At 35.4% G+C, this 13,847-nt stretch overlaps 2 protein-coding genes across 5 annotated transcripts in view; one reads left to right on the forward strand and one right to left on the reverse strand.

The window, feature by feature from the left end:
• ASTE1 (asteroid homolog 1) overlaps positions 1-13,847 on the forward strand; it is a 43,240-nt gene that overhangs the window by 26,137 nt on the left and 3,256 nt on the right. The gene's annotated exons all lie outside the window — the stretch shown is intronic.
• Positions 1-13,847, reverse strand: part of ATP2C1 (ATPase secretory pathway Ca2+ transporting 1) — a 52,836-nt gene that overhangs the window by 16,216 nt on the left and 22,773 nt on the right. For all 4 annotated transcript variants that reach the window (XM_067291404.1, XM_067291406.1, XM_067291405.1 and 1 more), the window contains exons 7-16: positions 13,527-13,588; positions 13,080-13,188; positions 8,112-8,267; positions 7,404-7,472; positions 5,549-5,624; positions 5,118-5,184; positions 3,866-3,990; positions 2,533-2,630; positions 764-859; positions 560-649 (exon numbers count right to left, since the gene is read on the reverse strand). In XM_067291404.1, coding sequence (XP_067147505.1) covers positions 560-649; positions 764-859; positions 2,533-2,630; positions 3,866-3,990; positions 5,118-5,184; positions 5,549-5,624; positions 7,404-7,472; positions 8,112-8,267; positions 13,080-13,188; positions 13,527-13,588 — 948 coding nt within the window. The remainder of the gene's footprint in view (positions 1-559; positions 650-763; positions 860-2,532; positions 2,631-3,865; positions 3,991-5,117; positions 5,185-5,548; positions 5,625-7,403; positions 7,473-8,111; positions 8,268-13,079; positions 13,189-13,526; positions 13,589-13,847) is intronic.

Here is a 13,847-nt window from a genome sequence, read left to right on the forward strand (position 1 = left end):
CAGTGCATTCATCTTGTAGTATCTTTTATAAGTTTACTCACAGTCACAGAAAAATCAAGTACTAAGATTCTTTGCCACACTTCTCAGTAGCTCTAACAGGTGTGTCACAGAATAAAAGCCGTATTTAACCATAGTATTCACAATTCAAAATGCCTATGTCCAACACTTAAATGCTGCAGCCACAAAAAGTACCAATGTATTTACTAATCAGTTATCCACTTATCACTGCTGCTGGTGAAAACTGGAAAAAGACAACACAATTAATATTCAACAGGTCAATTAGCTTGTGGCAGGCAGAGTAACAGTACTGTGTGTGCAAAACAAGTACAATTAAAGACTTCATTTCAGTTCTAAATAGCTTATTGAATATCTTCCTCATCTTTCAGAATGCCCAAATATTTCCAACAGGTAAGAAACATATACAGAAGATGAGCAGTTGCAATAAAAACCTAGGAAGCACAAGTGACAGGAAAAAGTAAAAAAAAAAAAAAAAAAAGCCCCCTCATTTCTACAAAGTTCCCACCTGCCAAAAATGAAAAAAGCACCATCAAGTACACACCTTCATAGCAAGTGCAATTAAAGCCCCTTCTGTTGGCTTCCCCATTAAGGTGTTGTTTCTAATCAGAGCATCATTGCACACACAACCAGCCTAAAAGATGAGGAAGGGAAGGGGAGAAGAAAAAACAGAACACAAGTAAATACCGTACACAACTCTTGTGCCAAGTCACTGATTAAAACACATCTCTCTGTGCCAAGATCTCACCTCAACGATTTTGCTAATGGATGGGTTGTTATAACCATGGATAACATCTCCATCGAGTATCACTTCTCCAAACCTGTTATACCCTACTCCAGTAACCTGTAAGACAAACAGCCAAAGGGAGTATAAAATGCAATGTTCACTGGGTTCATAAATTGTTTGAACTTCAGCTTTTTACAATAAATATAAAAAAAGTAAAACAAGACCATTCATAATGGCTGATTTTGCCCAGTATGAATGGAGTCTCCTACTCAACTTCTAATGTAGCAGATTGAGATTAAGGAATCAATATTCTTAAGACAACTGAATTCTTCAAAGAAATACATTTGGACACTGATTTTCAAATGTACTCAGCAGTTTATATTCAGAAGAAGCTTAAGAGTAGCAATTTTATTCCTTGTCAGAAATAAAAAAACACAGTGTACATTGTTTCCTTACTCTACTAGGACATGCCTAGGACATGCTTGCAGCCTTTGGGGGGTGGGGGAAGAGGGGAAGGTGCAGGAGTTTCTAATTTCTTCCTCCCATCCTCATTCATCCCAGTTAATAATGCATACCCCTGCAGGGGAATGGAAGTACAGAGCTGGAGTCCTACTTTCATCCAAGAATAAGGAAGAAAATCATAGTTAGGTAAACAGCCTCTCAGCTGATACCTGAGAGATGTTAAAGAAAACAAAAACGTATTTTTTTCTTTTTAATGCATAACATGTAGGCATCTCATCAGGATCTTAAAATCAAGTCTTCAGTTCAGGTCTACAGTGTAAGTACCTAATATAGTTGACAGCCATTTCAAATTATCTTTCAGTTAGGAAAAAGGAACTGATTTTACCCATAGGTAAACAAGTTATGTTAGCAGTAAAAAAAAAAAAAATATATATATATATAGATAGATAGATAGATCGATAGATTTATATAAATTACATAGATTTCTAAGAAGAGAGAATAAATATCTGGAAGTATAAATAAGCATAGGTAAATATCAGGAAAGAGTAAGAAAGAATTCCAACATTCATTCTTACAAAAGTCAATGACAAGACTTTCCGTTAACTGTAAAGCGAATAAAATCCTGAATAAAAACAGTTTGAGAACTTAAGAAAATGTTTAAAATACACTCCCATAAAACTACATCTAGTTTCACACCTTGCTTCTTTTCCATTCCTACTGCTTTTGCTTTTCTTCCTTTTTGCATTTACTTCAGGCTTTGTAGCAACTCCCCAACCTCAGCAACCACAGCTTCACGTCTTGCTCCTACTTCCAGTTCCATTCATTAGGAAGAGTAAGAATGATAGTATGCTCTTGGGATGAAGTGCTCACACAATACATTAAGGTTTTTTAGCCAAAAGCTGGATACTTCTATTCTAAATATTCCTAATATGCAAGTTTTATTTTACACACCTGTAACAGCAGAAAAGTAGCCTCACTTTCCATACTGAAGAAAAACATCAAATCTCTCAATTTGCCTTTGTAATGAACCTCGCCATCTGCCTTTTATTAGAAGTTACAGCCACGAAGAGCTATACGAACATTACATATTACACTAATAATTCTTCTGTAATTACGGAAGGCTTGAATAACACATCTGAGACAAAGACTGAAATACTGAACGAATGGACAAACAGGATTAGCCAGAAGTTGAGAAACTAGGATTTGATACAACAAATTTACACTTCCTTAACTTGCACTTTACCTGCAATACTCAGGACTATTTCAGCTGATGCAATCTATACATACAGAAGTAAAAGCCAAAATTAAAGTCTAATCTCACTACATACCTCAGCACGCTGCCCATCCGAAGTAAAAATGTGAGTTACAGTCATTTCGTTCTTTGTGAGAGTTCCAGTTTTATCTGAACAAATTACATTGCAACAACCTGAAAGAACCAATTAGTAAGACAAGGACTGTTTAGAACAATTTGAGTAGCTAATGAGGACAAAAATATTCAAGACAAAAAAACCCTCTAGAAATACTGCAACTGTTAATGTTAAATCCCATTTTCTTTTTTCACAGACAGCCAATATGCAACTACTTATGAATAGATATGCAAGGTTCTTTTGATTTATTAGACAAAGTTCCAAATACACAAATAGTCTGAAATGCTTCTATTCACTACCTCCTTATTTTTATATTGCTGTATCTCAAGCTACGTTAAATGAAGTCTCAATTAAGACTCCTGGTGAGGAGGAAACTTAAGACCCTGCTTTACAGCAGTTTTTCTTTATCAAAAATGATAACTTACTACTAAAACTGCAGTTTTAATGAGACTGAAAAGATTGCAGAAGTGTGAAATTTGTATATGCTGTTTTAACTCAGAAAAAAAATCATCTTGAAAGTGTTGCAGCTTCTTGACATTTTTCTGAATGCTAGCTGGTATTCTCCAAACCAACAGAAAACCTTGCAGCACTAATGAAACTCAGCTAGAGAAATTAGAAATAAAGTATTTTCAATCTTCAAACACAGTAAAAGTTAAAATACAGCAGAAAAAGATTATTTCTTTTGTGTCCAATGCGCTAAATGTTTCATGATTGAAACTGCATACAGAACGTTTTTAAGCTTTAATATTTTTAATTAAGTTTTAATAGGAACAGCAAGACTGAGGGCACATACTGATTACAAAACTTTTTCTAATACTCATATTTGCATTTGTTTCCAACTGTCAACACTATTCATAAATTTATGCTAAAAAGTTAGTTTAAAAAACATTTCACAAGTATGTTATTTAATAAAAACCTCTTAACAGCAAGCTAAAATTATTTCCACTGAAAAATTTTCATTGTTCCACTGTGAACAGAGAGCATTCCACACATCCTTTCACACAAACAGTTTAGAGTATTGCTAGTGTGACATGCTATTAACCCACAAACTCTTACTGGGTTACATCTCAGTTCAAAAACTGAGCAGTCGTAGGGCCCACAAACATATAGCTGAATTTTAACTCTCTGTGTAAAATGCACTCTGTTTAGAAATGGTGTTTTTAAAGTATCACCACATTGCTAGCAAAACAAAAAAACACTTGTTTAATGCTACTCATTAACAGATACCTTCAACTTTGTGTTAATTTCCTAACATTCGTATCAAAATATTATCCCTAAGTTAGTCTGGTCATACCTAAAGTTTCAACAATAGGCAGTTTTTTCACAATAGCCCTTTTCTTGACCATTCTCATTACACCAAGGGCCAATGTCACTGTTACCACGATTGGTAGTCCTTCAGGGATTGCAGCTACCGCCAAACTGAAACGAAAGTAAACATACAAATCTTGCCTTAAAATGTCATACATTAATGCATAGTAAAGATATGCTTGCAGTCAAGAACTTTTTGTTTGTGTAGCAAGGTTAAAAGTGCGAGGAAGCAGCTGCCATTTGATTCTCATCATACACCTTTCACTGCAAAATGCACATTCTGAAGATAGCAACAATATGCTTAGACACTTCTCATTATTTGTGCAAAAGTATGAAGAAAGCTTAGAAAAAAAATCAATTGTAAGTGTTTTGCACACACAAAATACTAATTCGGACTGCGTAAAGTAGCCCAGATTGCGAAAAACATGGGTAGTCGGCACTGAACAAGTCTGTCTGGGAAATGCTACCACTTCAAGTGATCAGTGATCCACAGCTGTCACTTCCAGATCATGATATGGTGGTATGCTAAATGTTGGAATGGCACAGGTCCTTTGGAGACACCTCCTGTCCCTCTCCAACCCCCACCCCCCAAGCCACCAGAAATGCTGGCAACAGTGTAAATGAGATCAGGATAACTCATTATACAATGCTCAAAGATGCAGTTCAAGGGGCTCACTATTTTAATGCAAGTCTCCATAGTCTGATCCTGTCTGTTTCTTGAAGCAGCACTGTCCTGTGCACTGTCCATGTCATTAACACATTTCTGAGAGTAGAGCTAGATCATCTAAACTCAGGTTTATTCTCGACAGACAACACCCTGGGATTAAATTGCCATAACATTCTAGAAAACAAGCTAATGAACTACCGCATGATGGAAGACTTCCAGTCACTCCAAGTTTTGTCTAATGCCACTTATAAAATTGCATTTTCTTTATTTACTTAGTGATGGAAATTTAAATTATACAACTTTGTTCATTGTCTGTTTATCAACCTTCCAAAAACCACTTAGAAATCACCACACAACTGCATGATTTGAGAGACTGAGAAGTACATACCACATCATTAAAAAGAGCATGAACAGTCATTGCCTTTTTACAGCACAAAGTCAATTTTTGTTTTATGTCACCTATCTGAACTTAAAAGTAGAGTCTGTGTGCAAGCATATTATATATCATTAGCTTTCAAATACTTGCTTTAATGGATGAACTATGCTATTTATATATAAAAAAAAATCTTACCTCACACCAATTGTGAACATATCAAGGATATGCTTTCCTTGCAACCAGCCAACCAGCATGATAATCCCTATAAACAAAATAGTTGTTTTAATAAATACCAGTATGCACTGTAGCTTCAAAAACAAAACAAAAAACCCAAAACAACAAAAAAAACCACACACCACAATACCCACCCCCCCCAAGCTTATCACAATGCTATTACAAAGATCTAAATTTGGGGGTTCAGCAGTATTTTTGTTTCCCTCACTTTTGGAGCATAATTTTGTCAGCATGGCAAAAGTGAAGAAAGTTTCTGCCAGCCTAGTTGCACAATCATACTAGCAGCGAGGTGCTCACTCATGGTCATCTTGAATCAGAACACAAGACAGTTTATCAAGGAAGACATAGGGATTACATAATAATCTATAATTATTTTACAAAGATTCTCTTACCTATTATACCAAAGGAATACAAGGATAGCTGTTTTCCTAAGAGATCCATGCTCTTCTGCAGAGGTGTCTTTGGAGCCTTGGTGAAAGGTAAACATGAAGCAGTTAACAAGCACATGTTAAACAAGTATAAATTGTATCAGAAATTTTTCCAGGTGTGCAAATTTCAAAACACTGTCAGTGACTAAAATGCAGTTATAATGTATGTTTACTTTGTGAAAACATACAGGGCTACTTTGTTTCACTCTTGTATAAAATTCAAGAAGATTCAAGAATACTTCAATGGAATGAAAAATTTATTAGAAATTCTTCAGAAGCTTTGTGGTGTCTATACCAAACCTAATACAAAAGGTCAAAGACGTTCAGAAAAGCCACGTCAATTAAAAACCAATGCATTTCTTCAAAACTGAAGTTCTAGATAACAAGAACAAAACTGACTTTTCAACGCCTACATAGGCCTTAAAGCACCCAAAAGCCAACTATATCTCAGGAGGAATTTGCTAACTATCTGCAGGAAATGAAAAATTAGCCAAATACGAAACTATGGAAATATTTAAACACTCTGCTGCCAAAAAAAAACAATAAAAATTAATTTCTGGAGGAGACAAAGCAAAAACTTTAATAAAAAAATCAAGAGAGTAAGTTTATTTTTTAATAGTAACATATGGTGAACTACAGTTTGGGAAACATGCAGAAGAAAAACAAGAAAAGTGGGTCTTTGTAAAATCTTTGTTCAACAAGTTATGGAAAAAACAGTGTGTATGCTCTATTGTATCAGCTGGTATCAAGTTTGATTCACTCTTACCTTCAAAATTAACTTTTAAAACAAGATAAGATAAACATTACACGTAAGATTAACACTACAAAAACAACCCTCCCTCTGGTATTTCAGATTTTTTTTTTTTTTAATGTAGATTGCTCACATACTTTTTTTTTGTTTTATTTTTCATTAGTAATTATAGCTGTTACAATACAAAGTAAATACTATTGTACACATAATCATATTTTCTTCACACATCTATTAATGTGGGTTCCACTTCAGGTGACTGGAGAGCAGTATCCCCCTGAAAGATGGTAGTGAGGCACTACAGATAACAGTGTGAGCTCCTGGCTGGCACACAACACAACATCTACTGCTCTTATTTGCTCTGTTTTGGCAGATTTCAGAAATGTAGGTATTTGAAGGAAAAAAAAAAAAAAAAAAGTGCTGCATACTGTGCCAGCTCTCGCCCTGACAACTGCAGACAAGACTGTCACCCTATGATCCTACTTTGGTCAGGCAGCCAGAGAAGAGGCTAGGAGGTCCCACAAACACACACTCAGGGGTCTGACTTTCAATGTGGACCCGAGTACTGCAAAAAACAAAATCATGGTGGGAGTTTGGTATCCACAAGTCAAAGGAACCTTCCCAACCTCAGAAGGGTAAGGTAGAGACCATGAAGCAGCAGAAGGCACATGCATAATCCTAAACTACACTACTAATCAAGGGAGAACCGAGTCCTATGTGTGCAATGCACAAATCTGCCATACAAATCCCTCCCCTTTTCCAGTTGAAAAATACACTTCCATGAACTGTAATTAGATTTGTTTCATCCTTGAATAGGTTCAGAACATTATTTAACAGGTAAATTATCCATAGCTGACCTAAAAATATTATTGCACAGAATTCAATTACAACTTCCATGTTTAAGAGCTCAGATTTGTTTCACTAGAGGAAAGGAAAATATTAAAAGCAATATAATTAAGTTTAACTAAGTTTCTATGGAATAAACTCACTCGATCTCAAAAATACACAATTTTAATGAATGAAGTTTATATTTACACAATGTATGCCTTGCTTTTAAATATTTACTCTTACCTCTTCTGCTTGCATCATTTTGAAAACCTCCCCAAATTCAGAGTTTTCTCCTGTTCCAATAACTATACCCTAAAAAAATAAAATAAAGTGAATTCTACTCTGAAGTGTAATTTTTTTGTTAATGATGATTCCTGACACTTTGACTCAAATGTGGGCAAACAGCCTGCTGTGAATTTCCTTAATTTTACTCATAAATTTACCTCTTGGCACAAATAGCGCAAGTATTTTTTTCCAAAAAACATTTCACCTCCATGAAACAGAAACTTATATTCTGTACAGTACTAAAGTATTTAGTAACTATCAGTAATGACTCAGTGAAACAGCTATCTAACATTAGCTAAAACAGGATTTTAGTTACGGATTTTCAAACTCTGATATGTGAATGTTGTTCTAGAAGCCTAATCGCACATCCTAGATAAGAGAGTTTCTGATCCTTTTTTCCCCTACAGATTTGAGCACTCCTGGCCCTAAACAAGCAAGATTCTGCATCTGAAAAAGCACTAATGGGAGAAGTGCTGCAGTATATCAGAGAGTTAAAAGTCATCCATATTTCTATTATAAGGGTGCATTTCTATTACTCTAGAATCAAAGTATATGTAGTCATTAAAGTACTTTCATCAACGAACAGGCAAACTTTAAAAACAAGAACTGACTCTTTCAAACAGTTAAAGCATGCAGAATATTCCTCCTTATCATTAATAATTTTACCTTTGCTTTTCCACATCTGACCAGTGTTCCCATGAAAGCAATATTGCTCCTTGAAGTAAGGTCGCCATTGGTTGCTGCTGGCTGAGGAGCTGTAGATTTAGCACAAGGAGCTGTCTCACCTGTGAGACTAGATTCATCAATAGAAAGATCCACAGCCTTTGAAAACAAAATACACAGACTGGGTAAAAAGCACGACAACAAGCTTTTATAAAAGGTCAGAAGTGATAATAAAGATCTCCTGACATTTACGATTAAAAATTTTATATCCAGTTTCTTCATATGGTAGGAAACCTTACGTCAATATCAACCATGTTGTAAGGATCAATGAAGCAAGTAAAAAAAGTCATATGAACAAGCACTTGCACAGAATATTGCAGCAATGCACTTGCTTTACAAAGTCAAAGTTTATTCATAATTTTATCTTCACAATTGTTTTTCTATAAAACAGTCAAGAGAGGTTGCAACTGTGATGCACTCCACCACCAAAAAAACCAGTTAACTGGGAATGCAAATGTACATATGTATTATCATTCCCTCAATTCTCTGTCCACTTTCCCCATCATTCCACCTATCACGGCCCATTAAGAACTGGCTAACAAAAATTCTATTTTATACAATGTTTTTTCATCCATAAAGTCTCAGTAGGAAAAATGCTATTCAGACAACAGTCAAGGTAGACTGCAGGAACAGAAAGGCTGTCATATTTTGGTTTTAGGTATTGCATTTTTTTTGGCAGCAGGTGGGGAGGGGAGAGGAGGGGGCAGAATCAGAGAAGGAAAGACAAGAAAAAAGGGATTATTCCCTCAGAGCTAACTAGCTATGTCCAATAGACAAAAAAAAAAGGGAAAAACAAGATTTGGTTGCAATAAATATAACACAAAGCCAAAAAAAAGAAGTATCTGGTAAAAATCTAAATCCAAGAGAAATGTCTTTCCCCAACTGACATAATTCTAAGTACTTCTATTGACTTTAATGGGTATTGAATATCCTTTAAAGTACAAAAAAGCCTGAATCACAACATCTGTAGACACAAAGTCCTAAGTAATTCTGCATTATTAAAAAGAATAAAGCCAGTAATTGTGACCAAATCACTAAATCTCAAGACAATCTCCTTGAGGAAAACAGTGTTAAAGGATGCACAATAAAATTCAATTGCCAAATCTCTTTGAAAGCGTAACATTTGCAAAGAGTAAATACAAGTCAGTTACATTGCACACTATAGTAGATCATAGATCTACTGGATCTATAGTATAGATAGTAGTTTAGCGGGGTTATTCTTCTGTTGGTTTTTTTTTTTCATTTTTTTCTTAGTGGCATGTCAAATCTGATACACTCCAGCTCTAGCTGGACAACAGAATGAACATAGGCTGAGAGATCAAAAATAATTTAGTCAATGTTAAAAAGAGGATAGTACCTTTACTAAAGTGCTTTCTGATCAGTCAAATCCCTCTAATTCCTGCTATTCTCTCAAATAGTTACCAGGGCAGTACCCATTTTTAAAAGGTTGGTGCTGTATCAATAAAGGAAAAGGGACACTTGTCAAAAACCGCAATGAATTTTTCAAATCAAAACCATTAAGAATGATTAATCCCAGAAAGTTCTATAATAGTCTATCAGTGATGCATTCCTCAGACTCCAAACTGAAACAGTATGAAGATGCCACAGCGTTACTATTCAGGCTTAGCCTTAAGCTTTGAAACATTTGTTTATCATCACTCCCAAAAGGATTTTTGTTCAAAGCCTACATTGCTATAGGCATGTAATGCTCTAGCTTTAGAGAGGATTAAGATAAAACTTGATGGACTGCTCATTAATGTACAGCAATTTTAGGCCAGAAAAGGTTTTCAAACATCATATTTTGGAAAATGGGATTAACCTCTCCCAAGACTAGTCCAATAAATTTCTTTTCACATTCATGAAAGACTTCAGAAAGCAAAGTGCTTAATTATCATTTTTGCAAAGTGCTTAATTACCATTTTTGCAATTTTCTACAACAGTATCATCAATTAGAATATGCTGAGAGATTTAGCTCTTTATCTGAGAAGATGACCTTTGTGTAATTTTTTTCATGTCCCTCTTCCACATCACACTAACAGGTGGGGACTGGTGGGGATAAGATAATTTTTCCAAAACAAGTGACATTAAAGAAAAGCTAATGCTGTTAAGCTATATGCTTATTCACAGGAAATTTGAGCTTTGTCAGAAGAAAATGTAAATTAAAGATATACATGGAAAAGAAAATCAATCACGTGTACAAGTATCTGAAGGGAGGGTGTCGAGAGGATGGGACCAGACTCTTTCCAGTGGTGCCAAGTGACAGGACGTGAGGCAATGGGCACAAACTGAAACACAGACGCTTCCATCTGAACATGAGGAAAAATTTTTTCACTGTGAGGGTGACAGAGCACTGGCACAGGTTGCCCCGAGAGGTGGTGGAGTCTCCTTCTCTGGAGATATTCAAAACGCGCCTGGATGCAATCCTGTGCAATGTGCTCTAGGTGACCCTGCTTGAACAGGGGGGTTGGACTAGATGATCTCCAGAGGTCCCTTCCAACCTCAGCGATTCTGTGATTCTGTGATCTGTTCATACAAGCGTGAAAGAAACCAGGCACACTGTTCTAAGACTGTTTAAATACAGCACATGATTTTGTGAGTCATTACCTTCGATACTTCATCCTTGAAACTTTACAATGCAAAAATTATATATTTGGCACTGTTAACATTACAAATTTAATACCAACTCCCAGTCTAAATAAAATTATAATGTTTAATCCCCTCCAGGCACTTGTTTTTCTTAGAGCTGTATGATATGAAGATACAACTATCAGGCTACATCCAGTGTAACCTGGTAAGGAAGTGGTATTTTGTCTGAGCGAGCTCCTCAGGCTGTCCCTCTATATGCATGGGGTAAAACACAGGAGTGAAAGGAAAATAAACAGCTGAAATTGCTGAAGCTGGGTGAAATCCCATTTGCCTTTTAAACCACACACATGCTGAATGGAGCAAAAGGGAAAAAAGTACATGATAACGTAAATTAAGATTGTATCAAGTTATATAAATAGTGCAGACTTAACCTTTTTGATACCACTGCCAAGCTTTTTGGCGATTCTCTAGGAGTTCAGTGCACATCTACCTTGATTTGAGCTAAGCCTCTTTCCTATGCACAGCATGTAATATTAAAGTTATTTAAAAGAAAGAAAAAGCAATTCCAAACACGTGATGTATTCACCTTTTACACACCAGATGACCAAAAATGCCATTTCAGACTGGAAAAAAAAAAAAATCAGACAATCTGACCCCCCAAGGTCATTTCAAACAAAAATGCACATACAATCCTCATGGATATCCTGTACAGAAAGTAAATTTGCTTCCCCCTTCCCTTCCTCTCTCATGAAGATCTGACATGAAGCCTTTAAGAATTGACCGCTTTGGCAGTAAATCATTACCAGAACAAAATACATGAATTCTGTTGCTCATACTCTCTCCAATTATACATTCAAGCTGAAAATATCTGCTGCCTTTTGTCATATTTGTAGTGTAAAAGACGCTGTTTATATGGGAATATAAATAAATGTATCATACTTTTCTGATGATCATGGTCAGTCTTTTCACAAAAAGATTGGCCTTCAGATTCCTAAGACAAGCCATGCACATTCCGCCACATAGGATTTAAAATACATACATAAAAATAAATATATATACATATACACATATGTATGTGTATATATATATGTATGTGCATATATAAAAATCCCCAACTGTGGGGTAGAAATTTCCTGTGCTAGAATGAGGTTATGGCATGCTCTTACTCTCAAACAGTTTGCAACAATAGTTGAGATAAAGACAGTGCAAATTTTCATCTAGTGCAAGTCTATAAAAACATACAATTCCCCTTCTGCTTCCCATTGTGAGAGCTGCAAGAGTGTTACTACCATAGCATACTAGGAGCTTATGAGCAAGACAGTAGATGCTGTTACAATACATTTTTACACCCATGCAGAAACTGTATAGTTGCTAAGGGAAGGAGAAAATGTTTGAAGTCACAAATAAAAAGAGCTACTATCCAGCAAAACATTAAAGTACAGGCTACATTACCAATGATTCAGACAAACTTTCAGGACTGACACAAACTTGTCTCAGAAACTAACTAGTTGGTTGAGGCTTTGTCTATAAAACCAGCAATGATTAATCCAGTATCAGCTGTGGGTGCTTCCAAGAAATTCAGCTCAGCTTGTCCTGAAATTACTTTAACACGATGGCCCAGATACATCATCATCCACAGGATGCCCAAAATTTGATAGAAAAGCAACGTGATATTCTTTAGCCAAAATCAAAGTTAAGAGGAATACATATTCCACTTTGTTTTTGGAGAATTTGCAAGTACTGTTTATAGTGCTATTGCTTCCACTCAGACACTTCCAGCAGTGCTAATGTTATTAGTCAAATATTTGGTAAACTAGAAGACTTAGAGAGAAAAAGATTACATTGGCACTATTTCACAAGTATTTATTTTAATATTCCATTATCAGAGAACAGTGAAATTATACCCTAAAGATTAACGCAAGTAAAGATTCAAAATCAGCTGCAAACAGCAGCCAGATGTCACATAATTCAGACTGAAAATGATCATTTTGTAACTTCTTTAACATTTAAAAGTATTCTTCAAGCCAAAATTTCAAGAATGCATAACATACATAAAATTCAACAAGATCTGAGACAGTTGCAAAAAATCCTGCTCTGTCATTTCCTACATTCAGGAACCACAAATATTGTTATAAGTGAGGATTTTCAAAGCAATTACATTTGGAAACTGAATTACTTTGAAATTTCTATTAAAATAGTTAAATAGTTGTGAGTTCCGAACAATAATACTTACTGTTGTTCAATATTCAGTGGCCATCTTTTGTTTTTATGGGACAGAGGGAAAGAGAAGTTATTAAATGTTAAAACAGTATATTAGGTATATACCTCAAATAATCGTAGATCAGCCGGGACTCTGTCTCCAACTGACAGGCAGACTGTATCACCTGGGACTAAATCTCTTGCAAGCGTATGTTCCACCCTACCTTCTCGTACGCTGTAGGTGAAAACATGAAGTCAAAGTGCATAAGAATGTCTTCTCTGGCATTTTGTCTGAGAAAAGCTTTCAAAGTGTTGACTACATATTGCAATGTTACTGGTTTTAGAAGTCAACCAAATAAGATTTCTGTTTTGCTACTTAAGTTACATCAGTAATGTCATCTGAAAAGTTCAACAGGCAACGTGGTGGAACAATATTTTAGGCTCCAAGCAAAACATGTTTTAAGTCAGTATAACAACTTGATATCAAAGTGGTAAGTTTTTGAAGAACCTACTCGATTCAGATTAAATTTAACACTACTTAATTTAGGACTGAAGGAACAGACAATTCCATACCAATGGCATTCTGGAGGCACAAGTTTACTAAGCTCTTCAAGAGATTTTTCTGATCTGTACTCCTGCAGACACAGTAAAACGCACAATTAAAGCACAGAATGTTTTTAAAACAGGCAAAAATTAAACAACACTAAGATAAATCCGCATCTACTGAAATCTGTCTTATTAGTAATTTGTCTTAAGGTAACATTCCAAAGAATCATTAAGGGATGCCATTCAACAGTTCCGTATTAGATACTTTAAACAACAAATACGGTTCAAACATTAAGAATTTTACAAATTTAAGAATTTGCCTACATGCATTTCTTAAGGTTAACAAAG

Source organism: Apteryx mantelli, chromosome 2 (assembly GCF_036417845.1).
Source record: "Apteryx mantelli isolate bAptMan1 chromosome 2, bAptMan1.hap1, whole genome shotgun sequence".
In the NCBI taxonomy this organism is placed as follows: Eukaryota; Metazoa; Chordata; class Aves; order Apterygiformes; family Apterygidae; genus Apteryx; species Apteryx mantelli.